Source organism: Somniosus microcephalus, chromosome 23 (genome assembly GCF_052327205.1).
Source record: "Somniosus microcephalus isolate GS21.2 chromosome 23, FLI_Smic_1.0, whole genome shotgun sequence".
Lineage (NCBI taxonomy): Eukaryota > Metazoa > Chordata > Chondrichthyes > Squaliformes > Somniosidae > Somniosus > Somniosus microcephalus.
In genome coordinates, this window is record NC_141009.1 from 27936242 (window position 1) to 27953433 (window position 17192).

The 17192-nt window shown below is 42.6% G+C and overlaps 1 protein-coding gene across 5 annotated transcripts in view; it reads right to left on the reverse strand.

The window, feature by feature from the left end:
• Positions 1–3443: 3443 nt before the first annotated feature.
• Positions 3444–17192, reverse strand: part of LOC147101762 (serine/threonine-protein kinase Nek6-like) — a 334143-nt gene continuing 320394 nt past the window's right edge. For all 5 annotated transcript variants that reach the window (XM_085965669.1, XM_085965668.1, XM_085965670.1 and 2 more), the window contains one exon: positions 3444–5801. In XM_085965669.1, coding sequence (XP_085821795.1) covers positions 5691–5801 — 111 coding nt within the window. In that variant the 3' untranslated portion in view covers positions 3444–5690. The remainder of the gene's footprint in view (positions 5802–17192) is intronic.

Genomic DNA, 17192 nt, shown 5'->3' on the forward strand with positions numbered 1-17192 from the left:
AAATGGGTTTGATCTAATAGCCATTATAGAGACATGATTGCAAGGTGGCCAAGGTTGGGAACTAAATGTTCCAGGGTACTTGACGTTTCAAAAAGACATGCAGAATGGAGAAGGAGGGGGAGTAGCCCTGATAATAAATGATGACATAAGGACAGTAGTGAGAAAGGATCTCGGCTCGGAAGATCAGGAAGTACAATCAGTATGGGTGGAGATAAGGAATAACAAGGGGCAGAAAACACTGGTAGGAGTAGTATATAGGCCCCTTAACAGTAGCTATACAGTTGGACAGAATATTAATCAAGAAATAGTAGGAACTTGCAACAAAGGTAATGCAATAATCTTGGGGGATTTTAACCTTCATATAGACTGGACAAATCAAATTGTAAAGATAGTCTGGAGGACGAGTTCATGGAATGCATTTGGGACAATTTCCGAGAACAATATGTCATGGAACCAACCAGGGAACAGGCTATTTTAGATCTTGTATTGTGTAATGAGACAGGGTTAATTAGCAATCTCATAGTAAAGGATCCTCTGGGGCAGAGTGATCATAATATGATAGAATTTCACATTAATTTTGAGAGTGACTTGCCTAAGTCCAAAACTGGAGATTTAAACTTAAATAAAGCCAATGAGGGGCAAGTTGGCTAAGGTAGATTGGAAAAATAGATTAAAAGGTATGGCGGTAGATAAGCAGTGGCTAGCATTTAAAGAAATATTTCACAATTCTCAACAAAAATACATTCCATTGAGAAACAAAAACTCCACGGGAAAAGAGATCCAACCATGGCTAACTAAAGAAGTTAAGGATAGCATTAGATTGAAAGAAGAAGCTTATAATGTTGCAAAGAATAATAGTAAGCCTGAGGATTGGGAGAGTTTCAGAAACCAGCAAAGGTTGACCAACAAATTGATAAAAAGGGAAAAAATAGAATGAGAGAAAACTAACAAGAAATATAAAAGCAGATTGTAAGAGTTTCTACAAGTATGTAAAAAGGAAAAGAGTAGCAAAAGTAAATGTTGGTCCCTTAGAGGCTGAGACAGGAGAAATTATTATGGGGAATAAGGAAATAGCAGAAACGTTAAACAAATATTTTGTATCTGTCTTCACAGTAGAAGACACAAAAAGCATACCAAAAATGGTGGAGAACCAAGGGTCTAATGAAGGTGAGGAACTTAACATAATTAATATAAGTAGAGAAAAAGTACTAGAGAAACTAATGGTACTAAAAGCCGACAAATCCCCTGGACCTGATGGCCTACATCCTACGGTTCCAAAAGAGGTGACTGAAGAGATAATGGATGCATTGGTTTTGATCTTCCAAAATTCCCTAGATTCTGGAATGGTCCCAGCGGATTGGAAGGTCACAAATGTAACACCGCTATTCAAGAATGTAGGGAGAGAAAAAACGGAACGACAGGCCAGTTAGTCTGACATCAGTCATCGGGAAAATGCTGGAATCCATTGTTAAGGAAGTGGTATCAAGTCACTTAGAAAATCATAACATGATTAGGCAGTCAACATGGTTTTATGAAAGGGAAATCGTGTTTGACAAATTTATTTGAGTTTTTTGAGGATGTAACTAGCAGGGTAGATAAAGGGGAACCAGTGGATGTAGTATATTTGGATTTCCAAAAGGCATTCGATAAGGTTATTACACAAGATTAGGGCTCATGGGCTGGGGGTAATATAGTAGCATGGATAGAGGATTGGCTAACGGACAGAAAACAGAGAGTAGGGATAAACAGATCTTTTTCAGGTTGGTAGGCTGTAACTAGTGGGGTGCCACAAGGATCAGTGTTGGGGCCTCAGCTATTTGCAATCTATATTAATGACTTCGATGAAGGGACCAAGTGTAATGTATCTAAGTTTGCTGATAATACAAAGCTAGGTGGGACAGTAAGCTGTGAGAACAGAGTCTGCAAAGGGATATAGTGAGTGCGCAGTAAGGTGGCAGATGGAGTATAATGTAGGGAAATGTGAAGTTATTCACTTTGGTAGGAAGAATAGAAAAACACAATATTTTTTAAATGGTGAGAAACTTTCAAATGTTGGTGTTCAGAGAGATTTGGGTGTCCTCGTGCAAGAAACACAGAAAGCTAGCATGCAGATACAACAAGCAATAATAATAATAATAATTCAACTTTATTGTCATTGTACAATGCACAAGTACATGAACAACAAAATGTGATCTTGCAAGCTCCCATGAGTCCAGTACAAATAACATTAACATTAAACGTAAATAGCACCGTCCTGGGAGAAGCAAAGCCGCTGCGTCTGTGCGCGCCGCCATTCCATTTCCACCATTCCTCCTGTCCGACAATCTTCAGCCCAACGCCCGGGCCTGCTCACCAGCCGCCCCTCCCGGGGCTCCTTCCGTGACCTTCTCACCAACCGCCCCTCCTCGGGGCTCCTTCCGTGACCTTCTGCACCTGGTCTTCCCTGATGGTCACCCCTCCAGGTACTAACCAGGCCTGGCTCTGCTTAGCTTCCAAGCCTTGCCAGTGACCCTGTCCCTAGTCCCAGGAACAGGGCGGCAAATGGCATTTTGGCCTTTATTGCAAGGGGGTTGGAGTATAACAGTAAGGAAGTCTTGCTACAATTGTACAGGGCCTTGGTGAGACCACACCTGGAGTACTGTGCACAGTTTTGGTCTCCTTATCTAAGGAAGGATATACTTGCCTTGGAGGCGGTGCAACAAAGGTTCACTAGATTGATTCCTAGGATGAGAGGGCTGTCCTATGATGAGAGATTGTGTAGAATGGGCCTATACTCTCGAGTTTAGAAGAATAAGATGTGATCTCATTGAAACATACAAGATTCTGAAGGGGATTGACAGGGTAGATACAGAGAGATTGTTTCCCCTGGCTGGAGTGTCTAGAACTAGGGGGCATAGTCTCAGGATAGGCCATTTAAGACTGATGTGAGGAGGAATTTCTTCACTCAGAGGCTTGTGAATCTTTGGAATTCTCTACCCCAGAGGGCTGTGACTACTGAGTCCTTGAGTATATTCAAGGCTGAGATAGATTTTTGGAATCAAGGGATATGGAGATCAGGCGGGAAAGTGGAGTTGAGGTCGATGATCAGCCATGACCTTATTGAATGGTGGAGCAGGCTCAAGGGGCCGTATGGCCTACTCCTGCTCTTATGCCGAAGTGCAGCATAAAACTTGGGGTGAGTTTGGTCATTTATTATGTTTTAAAAATTGATTGATCATTGCCATTACTTAGTTGTTTCTTTTAACTCTACTAATAACTGCTGAGCTGAGGTAATAATTTGCTACCTGAATGAAATATGTGAGAGCTTTATTGAGGCATATGGCTCTGTTTCATCCTGATACTTTTAATAGCGCTACCTGTGATAATGTAAATAATCTTTAAACCAACTTGCAACATGAAAATAATAGAATAGTAAGTTTCAGTTACAAAGATCTAAGCTCCTAAGTAGTTAAAGGTATTTTTATTCTGTTAGTATGCTGCAAATCATTATGATTTAATGGTTGGCAATTCATTTACAAAATTTTGCAAGCACATGATAAAAAAAAAAGCACTATGCAGTTTTGAATCCATGTATCAACGTAATAAAAATCAATAGATGCAAATACAATTTTACCCCTTTAAGCAACTATGTTTTTGAACATGTCAAATAGCATTGCTTTACAATGTATACAGTGTTCCTATATTAGCCTGCATAAATGTAACTGATGCAGTGTTTAGATCCAGAGCATAATCCGGTACACACACATAAATAATGGACTGCTTAACCACAAGAGTTGTATCAATGTACTGGTTCTGGCTACACGGGTTGGAGATACGACTCCCATTTGAAACAGCAAGAATGTTGACCTGGAAGTCCTTCTGCTTTACCTGTGTATTGTCGAGCATTAATCATTAACAATGGTCTACAATTCCCTACTGTTGCCTTGCAGGGCTAGTACCAGTAAGTACTGAATGAAGCATAGGGAAACAGAACAGACATTTAAGTGTCCGTAACATTCTAGCACTACTTTTTGTGTGAGTCATATCAGTTATTATGTTTAAAAATACTCTTTTTTAACTTCAAAAATGACATTGAGTACACAGGAAACGTTCACATTTTACAAGGTTTTCACAGTCGGTAAATTATCCAAATTGTTGCAAAGGACCACATTGCTCCAACCTAATCATTACTGGCTATGTTGAACTATCACAGTTATTGTGTGTTTTATACACTTGTTCTCCCCAGTCTATCTGATACAGCTTGCTCTGGGTCTTTGGGCACAGTGTGAATGTTATTTTGTCTTTTGAACTGTGCCCAAGAAATTGCTCTGCATCATTTCCTCAGCGAGGATTGACCAACCAAAAGCTGCTTTTTTTTATTTCATTGTATGTAAAAGTATTACAAAAATAATTGCAGAATAGTCTACACCAGGTAGTGATAGAAGTGAACTAGTTTAGACATGGCAAAGAGGAGAAAAAGGAACGGGCACTGTTCTGAGCCTGAACAGCAGAGAAGCCTAAATGGCATTTCTGATGCCAACAGACTTACTTGGAGAAAAAAACATCATTATGGTATATCAATAAGTAAAAAAGCACTCATTTTTGTCCACGGTAATTAAGCTGGACTTGTTCTTTAATTCTCGTTAACATTTAATTGAAAAGATGGATAACGGGTTATGAGGATTTTTGTATCTGGTTACAGTTCAGTGGGAAGAAGTAGATTAATAAAAAAAAAAAAAATTTACATTTGGCTTACTGCAGCATGTTTTACAGATGCTGCCTTTTTGGCCATAATAAAAGCACACAAGATTCCAATCCTTTTCAACGGCTAAATATTCTACTTACAGATTATCTTCCTGGTTATAAAGTTTAGATCCTCCAAATAAAGATTTGAAAGCTGACCACATAGAAAATTTAAGAAATCAGTGGGTCAATCAATGCTAAAATGTTATCTGTCACTGTAGTTTGAATCCACGTCATGGACTAAGTCTAGGTAAATAGTGTCAAATCCCAACAAGGCAGAAATGGGGTAAGTTTCCATTGCAATACTGCTACTTGAGTACTTAACCTACAAAGACAACAGTATATCCTGTGGGTAGGCACAGTGGAAGTACGCTAAATAAATGTGAAACGAGAAGTACATTTGTTTCTAAGTTAATGTGTTAGTACAACTATCAACTCTTATGAAGATTCTTTTATAGATCATTTATTTTTCTAATAATACAAAGATTGGCCTACCATTTCTGTCCATTTAAGCATATTATATCTATAATTTCCATCATGCCACACTGACAGCAATATATCTAAAACTGTGATGTGTGTACTGATTTCTGTTTCGCCTAAGCACTGTACTCTTGTGTAACTTGTTTTCGTTACTGTATCTTAATTTATAGACAGAAATAAGAGTATGAAATTAGAAGTACATCTATAAATATATTTTTGAAAATGTAACAGAACCATGGAGACTATATCATTCTTTTTTCATTTGACCAAATGACAGAACTTAACCATTCTACAGTTGCTAAAATCTACTCCTAACAGTATCAGTCCTTACAGTGCTGTTTAATTCCAAATGGCTCAGCCACATTCCACTAATGATGGCGCTTTCCCTCTTGAGATCTTCACTGTGGTGCTTCTTTTGTTTTTTTTAACAATATTCAAGCAGGAGTGTGATGTAATTGTTTTGTAAATTTCCATACAACTTAATGAGTTCAGGTGCTTGATGTCCATCCATGCATCTGCTTAGCTATTTGATGCATATAACTAACGTCAGGTCGAAGATCCGCTTCAGGGTTGATGCACATGATCACTAACTCTCGTAACTAAGGAAAGAATAAAATACAGTTTGTTAGACCAATCTATTACATTTTTTTGCCAAAGAGATGTTAACATTATTAGTCTCCATCATCTACCAGTAGGAGGACTGCTTTGTAACTAAGTATTGTGAACAATTCTTGGGACCGTAGCTTTATTGGGAACAGAGCCCAGAGCTAAGTGAATTTCTCAGTAAGCACTGCAGCAAGAGAGACCAATGCCACCCTCTTGGGACAAAGGGCAGGGTTACCAGCTCATCATCTCCAGCATGAAACTACATGGGGTGAGAACAGAATGACAACCAACTGTGCTGGTAAGCAGTTTTTGAAACCATCACCTTATGGCACCTATATGGAGCTACAAGGAAAACTACTATATGAAGCATCATTAACTACGCAAAGTGCTGACTCCTCTGCCCAATTTAGAGCTTGCACAGTGAAACATAATTATATGATTTTTGGATACAAGCTACAATTTATAAAAGACTCCACAACTTTTGCTCTGCACACAAATCTTTGGCTGTGATTCCACATTACATCATCTTGATTTAAACCAGTGATTATCTAAACAATAGCAAAATACTGTGGAAATCTGAAATAAAAACAGAAAATGCTGGAAATACTCAGCAGGTCAGGCAGCATCTGTGGAGAGAGAAACAGAGTTAACGTTTCAGGGCGATGACCCTTCGTCAGAACTGGACAAAGTTAGAGATGTAACAGATTTTTAAGCAAGGGAGGAGGGGAGGAAGAACAAAAGGGATGGCAAGCAGGAGAGATTAAAAGACAAAAGGGATGATGGTGCAAGGCAAAAGGAGATGGTAATGGGACTAAATGAGGTGTAAATAGCAATGGCAGAATCATCAACAGCTACCATGTGTGAGAGAAAAAAGATAGGGGCTGAGGTCATAGTCTGAAGTTGTCGAGCTCGATGTTGAGTCCAAAGGCTGTAAAGTGCCGAATCGAAAGATGAGGTGCTGTTCCTCGAGCTTACGTTGAGCTTCGTTGGAACAATGTAAGAGGCCATGGACGAAGAGATCCGAGTGGGAGTGGAGCAGAGAATTAAAGTGACAGGCGACCAGAAGCTCGGGGTCACGCTTACAGATTGAACAGAGGTGTTCCGCAAAGCGGTCACCCAATCTGTGTTTGGTCTCCCCAATGTAGAGGAGACTGCATCGTGAGCAGCGAATACAGTATACTAATTGCAAGAAGTACAAGTAAATCGCTGTTTCACCTGGAAGGAGTGTTTGGGGCCCTGGACAGTGGGGAGGGCAGGTGTTGCATCTCCTGTGCTTGCACGGGAAGGTGCCGTGGGAAGGGGAAGGGGTGTTGGGGGTGGTACAGGAGTAGACCAGGGTGTCGTGGAGGGAGCGGTCCCTTCAGAATGCTGAAAGGGGAGGGGATGATGTGTTTGGCGGTGGGATCACACTGGAGATGGCGGAGGATGATCCGTTGAATGTGGAGGCTGGTAGGGTGAAAGGTGAGGACAAGGGGAACCCTATCATGGTTCTGGGAGGGAGGGGAAGGGGTGAGAGCAGAAATGCGGGAAATAGAATGGACTCGGTCAAAGACCGTATCAACCACGGTAGAGGGGAATCCTCAGTTGAGGAAAAGGGAAGACATCGGAAGCACCAGTACGGAAGGTGGCATCGTCAGAGCAGATGTGGTGGAGACGGAGAAACTGGGAGAATGGAATAGAGTCCTTACAGGAAGCGGCGTGGGAGGAAGTGTAGTCCAGGTAGCTGTGGGAGTCAGTGGGCTTATAGTGAATGTTTGTCAATAGCCTATCCCCAGAAATGGAGACAGAGAAGTTGAGGAAGGGAAGGGACGATGTGAAGGTGAGGGAAGGGTGGAAATTGGAAGCAAAGTGAATGAAATTTTCTAGTTCAGGGCGAGAGCAGGAAACAACACCGATTATCTAACCAATATTGTTCTGTAAACCACTTGCAAAACTGTTCTTTGTCAAGACTTTGTAATTAATGTTAAAATCAAGAAAAATGCTTAAAATTGTATTTTGGTTGGTGATTGATTATTGCACTTTTAAAGGAATAATGGAAAAACTTTACATTTTTAACCTGACTAATTAGGCACATTGATAAGAACTGGCAGTCTTTGTGAATTAAGTGAAAGTCTTCTCCCTCACATAAACTCTCAGTTCAAATCAGTAATCCTTGTGTGAAAAATAGTAGCCCAGTGAAGGCAAAAGTTTTTAAGGTTATTTAGATTCAAATTGTGCACATTTCATCAGGGAATGTGCTACAGTGTCACAAGGGAATACTATTATATCATTCTCTGCGGTAATCTTGTATTTTATTCTACAGTAATGTAATAGCATACACTCTGATACAATCTGCTGCACAGTGCTCTCATTATTGCCAAACAAGAACGCAGAAGATAACCGGATTCATATATGTACTTGTGTGCACCTTTAACCCCATTGTAAAGTGATTGGAGTTACTAGGGAATATTTCAATATATCAAAACATAGTTTATGTGCTTTTCTAAAAATCAGGTTGATTCAATTATCATGTACAGGCCAAATCAGTTTCTGTACATTACATTTCATAATATGTTTCCATTGATCTTTAACCCAAATAGGGAAATAGCAAATAGCCCACTTAATATCAGTGGCAGCCCAATTTTACTGAAAGTGCTTTATGGTAAATGAGATGGCACACTGCCTCCGTAGGCTGTGAGATCAATTCAAAGTGATGCTTTTTGTTGGAGTTAAATGAAGTAGCCACACTCCAGTGCTAATGCAAAGTTGCTGCTAGAGACTCAGGTAGCCAAGTTGACAGCATGGCTGGTGATAGGCTGAGTGGCTCTGTACGAACTGGTGGTGAAGTTTCCCGGTGATTTGGGACGGTGCCATAGCCTGAAACTAAGTCATTGCAACTTTAAAACAACCGCATGAGTGCAAACTCGCACGTGTACAGCTGTTTTCCATTGTCCCAGCTGATGTGGGATCTATCTCCATCCTGATCCAGCTGGGGAACGCTGTTACATGAAGGGGCCTGTTTGATGTCACCATCCCTACAGGAATGCTGTCCATACTGCACGGGTTAACAAGGTGTCCGAAATCCAGAGGATCTGGCAGTTGTTAGGATAAGTTCTGGCAGTATCAGAAAATTTGCCACAGTAAGGCTACCCAGCATTTCCATTACGAAGTAGATGGGCAAAGCATGTTTGCCACAAAGAGCTTCCTCTCGACCTGTTATATCTTGACTGAAACTGCATGTAAAGCAGTCAGACAAACATATACAGGAAACTCTTTTTTAATCCGGCACCGACGGGACCGGCGTGCTGCCGGTTTATCAAAAAGTCCGGATTACAGAGAGGTATAGTTAAAAGGTACGAGAGCTCCGTACACAGCAACAAATCCAGGCTTCCCTGTTGCTTAGCAACAAGTGCAGGAACCCCGATTACACAGCCACAGATCCAGGAACGGCCACTAATATGAAGTAAAACTTACCTGAACCGGCTCCTGAATTTTGCCGGTTAACCGAGATTTCCGGTTATTTTAGGTGCCGGTAAATCGAGAGTTTCCTGTATTGTAATTCTTTCATAGCTTCACATGCACGCCTGAACTACAACTTAAAACCAGAACTATTGTCGCATTAGTACCTGTAACGGTGGGCCCTAAAAGCAATCTTTCAGGAAAGCCTAGCTACATGATGCATGCTCATTTGCTCACACACACTGGGATGTCATACTCCACACTTCCAGAATCTCAGGGCGACTTCTCTGTTAGTAGGACAAGGTGGTGCATAAAAGGAGGAAGCAAACCGGTGAAACTTTTTAAGTCCTCATCTCCCTTTGAAGAAGCCAACTCCAAATGCTGGGGCTGGAGAGCATGGAGTGAGAGGGGAAATTTCCTGCGATCTGAGATCCTTTTTTACTGTTTCCCCTTACTCAACCACTCACTGAAGCGCATACACTGCAGCAGACCACTGTGAAACACAGTATACAAGCCATTTAAGCACTGTTTAAAGAGGTGTCTTGCAGCCAGTATTCTAACATAAGGCCATCTTCTGTTGCTATAAGCGACCACCAAAAAACAGTCTGACCTGGAATAAGATAGCGTCACACAGCATTCTGTCATTCATGCCACCTGTCGCAGGCACCGACACAAGTCCATCCGCACTGTGGGATGTAGACAGTCAGTTTAAGGAGGGTACACTAGGTGAATCACAGAGTACAAGTGAGCAGTTGCATGCAAAGGCAACAGTGAAGGAACTGCTGGCCGAAGGTCTAGCATGCATTTTTGATCATCTGCATGCTACTTGGGTTTGGCCCTCGCAGATCCTGCACTTAAAATAAAATTGCTCTGAGCACTAACATTTATGCAGCCAGTTCAAAGTGTGCAAAGACCCTTGCAGTGAGTCTGGAGGAGTCCACTATCATTATCTGTGCAGTTGTATATGACCGCTTAACCAAAGAAGTCTAACATAGAGTGTGTGACAACTGCGGGGTCACCTGCGGTGGATCCCCAGTTACAGAGCTCTTTCGTACAACAGCAGTATCTCTTGTGAAAACTCACACTGCTGATATGGAGACCCTGGGATCCAACCTCCAACAGATTTTTTCTCTGGCTTTGTGGTTGACTCTTAATTGTCCTCTGAAATGGCCTAGCAAACCACTCGGTTGTAACAAACCGCTACAAAACAAAATAATAAGAATGAAACCGGACGGACCGCCCGGCATCAACCTCAGCACCGGCTACGGACACGGCAACGGCACTCCCAGCCCAGTCGACCCTGCAAAGTCCTCCTCACCAACATCTGGGAACTTGTGCCAAAATTGGGAGAGCTGTCCCACAGGCCCATCAAGCAACAGCCTGACATAGTCATACTCACAGAATCATACCTTTCAGCCAATGTCCCAAACTCCTCCATCACCATCCCTGGGTATGTCCTGTCCAACCGGCAGAACAGACCCACCAGGGGTGGCGGCACAGTGGTATTCAGTCGGGAAGGAGTGGCCCTGAGAGTCCTCCACAGTGACTCCGGACCCCATGAAGTCTCATGGCTTCAGGTCAAGCATGGGCAAGGAAACCACCTACCCCCCTCCCTCAGCTGATGAATCAGTACTCCTCCATGTTGAACACCACTTGGAAGAAGCACTGAGAGTAGCAAGGGCACAGAATGTACTCTGGGTGGAGGACTTCAATGTCCATCACCAAGAGTGGCTTGGAAGCACCACTACTGACCGAGCTGGCCGAGTCCTGAAGGACATAATTGCCAGTCTGGGCCTGCGACAGGTGGTGGGAGAAGCAGCATGAGGGAAAAACCTACTTGACGTCGTCCTCACCAATCTACCTGTCGCAGATGCATCTGTCCATGACAGCATTGGTAGCAGTGACCACCGCATAGTCATTGTGGAGACAAAGTCCCGTCTTCACACTGAGGACACCCTCCATCGTGTTGTGTGGCACTACCACCGTGCTAAATGGGATAGATTCAGAACAGATCCAGCAGCACAAAACTGGGCATCCATGACGCGCTGTGGGCCATCAGCAGCAGTAGAATTGTATTCCACCACAATCTGTAACCTCATGGCCCGGCATATCCCTCACTCTACCATTACCATCAAGCCAGGGGATCAACCCTGCTTCAATAAGGAGTGCAGAGCATGCCAGGAGCAGCACCAGGCATACCTAAAAATGAGGTGCCAACCTGGGGAAGCTGCAACATAGGACTACATGCATGCTAAAAAGCGGAAGCAGCATGCTATAGACAGGGCTAAGTGATCCCACAATCAATGGATCACACACAGAAATCACACACAAACCCCACAGTGCAGATAGAGGCCATTTCGGCCCATATCCCACCCGATCCCCGTAACCCCACGTATTTAATCCCCCTAACACTAAGGGTCAATTTATCATAGCCAATCAACCTAACCCGCACATCTTTGGACTGTGGGAGGAAACCGGAGCACCCGGAGAAAACCCACGCAAACACGGGGAGAATGTGCAAACTCCACACAGACAGTCACCCGAGGCCGGATTCGAACCCGGGTCCCTGGCGCTGTGAGGCAACAGTGCTAACCACTATGCCACCGTGCTAAATCTCTGCCGTCCTGCCACATCCAGTCGTGAATGGTAGTGGACCATTAAACAACTAACGGGAGGAGGAGGCTCCATGAATATCCCCATCCTCAATGATGGTGGAGCCCAGCACATGAGTGCAAAAGACAAGGCTGAAGCGTTTGCAACCATCTTCAGCCAGAAGGGCCGAGTGGATGTCCATATCAGCCTACTCCTGAGGTCCCCACCATCACAGAAGCCAGTCTTCAGCCAATTCGATTCACTCCACATGATATCAAAAAACGGCTGAGCGCACTGGATACAGCAAAGGCTATGGGCTCCGACAACATCCCGGCTATCGTGCTGAAGACTTGTGCTCCAGAACTACCCGCGCCTCTAGCCAAGCTGTTCCAGTACAGCTGCAACACTGGCATCTATCCGACAATGTGGAAAACTGCCCAGGTATGTCCTGCCCACAAAAAGCCGGACAAATCCAATCCATCCAATTACCGCCCCATCAGTCTACTCTCAATCATCAGCAAAGTGATGGAAGGCATTGTTGACAGTGCTATCAAGCGGCACTTACTCACCAATAACCTGCTCACTGATGCTCAGTTTGGGTTGCACCATGACCACTCGGCTCCTGGCCTCATTACAGCCTTGGTCCAAACATGGACAAAGGAGCTGAATTCCAGGGGTGAGGTGAAAGTGACTGCCCTTGACATCAAGACAGCATTTGACCGAGTGTGGCACCAAGGAGCCTGAGAAAAATGAAATCAATGGGAATCGGGGGAAAATCTCTCCACTGGCTGGAGTAATACCTAGCACAAAGGAAGATGGTTGTAGTTGTTGGAGGACAATCATTACAGCCTCAGGACATTGCTGCAACAGTTCCTCAGGACAGTGTCCTAGGCCCAACCATCTTCAGCTGCTTCATCAATGACCTTCCCTCCACCATAAGATCAGAAGTGGGGATGTTCACTGATGACTGCACAGTGTTCAGTGCCATTCTCACCTCCTCAGATAATGAAGCAGTCCATGCCTGCATGCAGCAAGACCTGGATGACATTCAGGCTTGGGCTGATAAGTGGCAAGTAACATTCACGCCACACAAGTGCCAGGCAATGACAATCTCCAACAAGCGAGAGTCTAACCACCGCCCCTTGACATTCACTGGCATTACCATTGCTGAATTCCCCTACCATCAACATCCTGGGGGGTCACCATTAACCAGAAACTTAACTGGACCAGCCACACAAATACCGTGGCAACAAGGGCAGGTCAGAGGCTTAGTATCTGGGTATTCTGTGGTGAGTGTCTCACCTCCTGACTCCCAAAGCCTTTCCACCATCTACAAGGCACAAGTCAGGAGTGTGATGGAATATTCTCCACTTGCCTGGATGAGTGCAGCTCCAACAGCACTCAAGAAGCTCGACACCATCCAGGACAAAGCGGCCTACTTGATTGGCACTCTATCCACCACCTTAAACATTCACTCCCTCCACCATCGGCGTACCATGGCTGCAGTGTGTACCATCTACAAGATGCACTGCAGCAACCAAGGCTTCTTCGGCAGCACCTCACAAACGCACGACTTGTACCACCTAGAAGGACAAGGGCAGCAGGTGCATGGGAACACCACCAGCTCCAAGTCACACACCATCCTGACTTGGAAGTATATCACCATTCCTTCACAGTCACTAAATCAAAATCCTGGAACTCCCTCTCTAACAGCACTATCGGAGTACCTTCACCAGAGGTTCAAGAAGGATTCTCAAGGGCGATTAGGGATGGGCAATAAATGCTGGCCTTGCCAGCGACACCCACATCCCATGAACGAATAAAACAAAATGGAACCTCACAGACCTTTCCACTTCATCACACTGACCAGTAAAATGAATTTAAATGTATATTTTATCTTGCTGGGTAGTGTAAATATCAAGCAGATAAAAAGAAAGTGGATATGTTTCAAAATTAATTTTTTTCCTTGAATGGGTTCAATGGGGTAGATCTTCATCTTCACTGCCTAGCTGTTAGCATCGTCTGTGTGGAGTGCAGAAAGAAAAACCTCGTGGAAAGGATTGAACATCCTTGCAGAACCTGCTGGATTTTCCTTCCCTTCATTTCAATGGGAGGAAACTCCGGCAGATTCTATTACTGACGGTGATTCCTGCTGCCAGATTTCCTTCTCCACGTTCCGCCCAGGCGATGCTTAGTGTCTAGGCCGTAAACACGGACACCTACCCCATTCAGTCTATTATACTGAACATATGTTACGGATTGTTATAATTGCAAAATAAGTCTCTTTTATAATTCAAAGTTAAAACTTTGAACTTCTGTAGACTTAAAAATATAAATGTCACTAAATTGTCCATTGAATCCATTTTAAGGCATAACTCAAATAGTGCACGCTTGACTTTGTAAACGATATAATCTACAGAAATGTTACAGCAGCAACCGAAGAACCCAGTGGAAATACATGATTTATGATCAGCTTATTCCTCTTTTTAAACAATTTTGTTCATTTAAATTTTTTAACAGTGCATTATGATACATTATTAGTGAAATGGAGCAGCTGGTTATAAATGTATTTATGAAAAATGCAATCATGAACATTTTCACATTTTATTAACTGTGGTAAGCTGTTTACGCTGAGCAGTTTCAGGAAAAGTTGAAATAATTACTTTTGTATTTCTAGTTTTTTGCACCACCAACTCTCCTCACAGTAACAGATTTGTCAAGTTATTCATCAATATTCATTCTGTTATTGAGGTATCGGCCTGTAAGAAAATCACAAGCTGTATTGCAGCACAGGATGATAAAAGGTATCCAATGTACGGCCTAATTTCAAGCTCCGTCATCTTCCCTGTTAAATGTAATTGCCATCTGTGTTTCAGCTATCCAAGACCTGGTGCTTTGGAATCAGAATTTTTCCTCACACCCAGCTTCATATCATGTATATTGTACTGACTTTTAGCACTACCAGAGGGAGACCAGCACAAACAGGAATCAGGGGGAAGGAGCCACATCTGTCCATTATGTTAGGATTCCTGTCAGTTATTGGCAGGCACAAGTGAAATGAAGTGTACTGAGATCCCAACAGCTGAAATCTGATGCCCTGCTTCATCAAAATCACAACAATTTTACGTGTCTAACATATAGATAAAGTCATAACAAGTTATTTGCTTTAGAGCAGTATAGTCTTAGAGGTGACCTGATAGAGGTCTATAAAATAATTAAAGGACTAGATAGCATGCCTATTGATAGATTATTTCAGTTTTAACAGCATGAGGAGGACCAGGGAACACAAGTTTAAACTGTAAGAGTAGGAATAGACTAGTTGTTAGGGAGGAAGTGTTTAGTCATGGTGCTCTGGCCATCATGGTGTGGGGCATGCTTTATGGACCAGCTGGTCTCTTCCTGCCCATCAATTTTGTATGTAGGTATGTGCAATTGCTGATCAAAGTTTAAATGTACACATCTTTCTTGTAACCACATAATTTTTTCAAGTGTGTTTTATTCCCTCAGTACTGGGGAAAGAGGGAGCTGTTCCGTTGGGATGGGCTCCACTTAAACCAGGCTGGGACCAGTGTCCTGGCGAACCGAATAACTAGGGCAGTAGACAGGGCTTTAAACTAATGAAGGGGGGTGGGGGCAGGAGGATTCAGGAAAGAGTAAATTTAAAAGCAGCGAGAGAAATGTCAAGGCTCTACAGCAGAGTAGAGTTTTGGGTAAAAGTAAGCAGAGTGGGTCAGGAAGGGACAGAGAGAGTAACAAAGGTAATAGGGCATCAGTGACTAAGGTGACATCAGGGAAAAAGAGAAATAAGTCAAAGCTAAAGGCACTATATCTGAATGCGCGAAGCATTCGCAGCAAAATAGAATTAATAGCGCAGATAGAAATTAACAGGTTTGATCTAATAGCCATAACGGAGACGTGGTTGCAAAGTAGCCAATGTTGGGAACTAAATATTCCAGGATACATAACTTTTAGAAGGGATAGGCAAAATGGAAAAGGAGGAGGGGTAGCTCTGATAATAAAGGATGGGATAAAGACAGTAGAGAGAAATGATCTTGGCTCTGAAAATCAAGAAGTAGAATCAGTTTGGGTGGAGCTAAGAAACAGCAAGTGGCAGAAAACATTGGTGGGAGTTGTTTATAGGTCCCCAAACAGTAGTTGTAATGTAGGGCAGAGTATAAATCAGGAAATTAGAGGCGCATGTAACAAGGGTAATACAGTAATCATGGGGGACTTTAATCTACATATAGACTGGGCAAACCAAATTTGCAGTAATAGTGTGGAGGACGAATTCATGAAATGTATACAAGATAGTTTTCTAGATCAGTGTGTTGAGGAACCAACTAGGGAACAGGCTATTTTAGCTCTAGTATTGTGCAACGAGAAAGAGTTAATTAATAACCTTGTAGTACAGGGGCCTTTAGGGAAGAGTGACCATAATATGTTAGAATTTTATATTGAGTTTGAAAGTGACTTCGTTAAATCCGAAACTAGGGTCTTAAATCTAAACAAAGCAAACTACGTAGGTATGAGGGGCGAGTTGGCCAAGGTAGATTGGGAAACTACATTAAAAGGTATGACAGTGGACGAGCAATGGCTAGCATTTAAAGAATTAATAAATAATTTACAACAAATATACATTCCTTTAAGACACAAAAACCCCACAGGAAAAGTGGTCCAACCGTGGCTAACAAGAGAAATTAAAGATAGTATTAGATCAAAGAGGTTTATAATGCTGCTAAAAATAGTAAGCCTGAGGATTGGGAGGATTTTAGAATGCAGCAAAGCAGGACCAAGAAATTGATAAAGGGAAAATAGAATGAGAGTAAACTAGTGAGAGACATAAAAACAGACTGTAAAAGTTTCTATAGGTATGTAAAAAGGTGAAGATTAGCGAAAGTAAATGTGGGTCCCTTACAGGTTGAGACAGGAGAAATCATAACGGGGAATAAAGAAATGGCAGAGAAATTAAACAAATACTTTGTGTCTGTCTTCACGGAAGAAGACACAAAAAACTTCCCGGAAATAGTAGACAACCAAGGGTCTAGCGAGAATGAGGAACTGAAAGATATGAGTATTAGTAAAAAAGTAGCACTGGAGAAATTAATGGGACTGAAAGCCAATAAATCCCCTGGACCTGATGCCTACATCCTAGGGTTTTGAAAGAGTTGGCTATAGAGATAGTGGATACATTGGTTGTCATTTTCCAAAATTCCATAGATTCTAGAATGATTCCCGTGGATTGGAAGGTAGCAAATGTAACCCCACTATTTAAGAAAGGAGGGAGAGAGAAAACAGGGAACTACATACCAGTTAGCCTGACATCAGTAGTAGGGAAAATGCTAGAATCTATTATT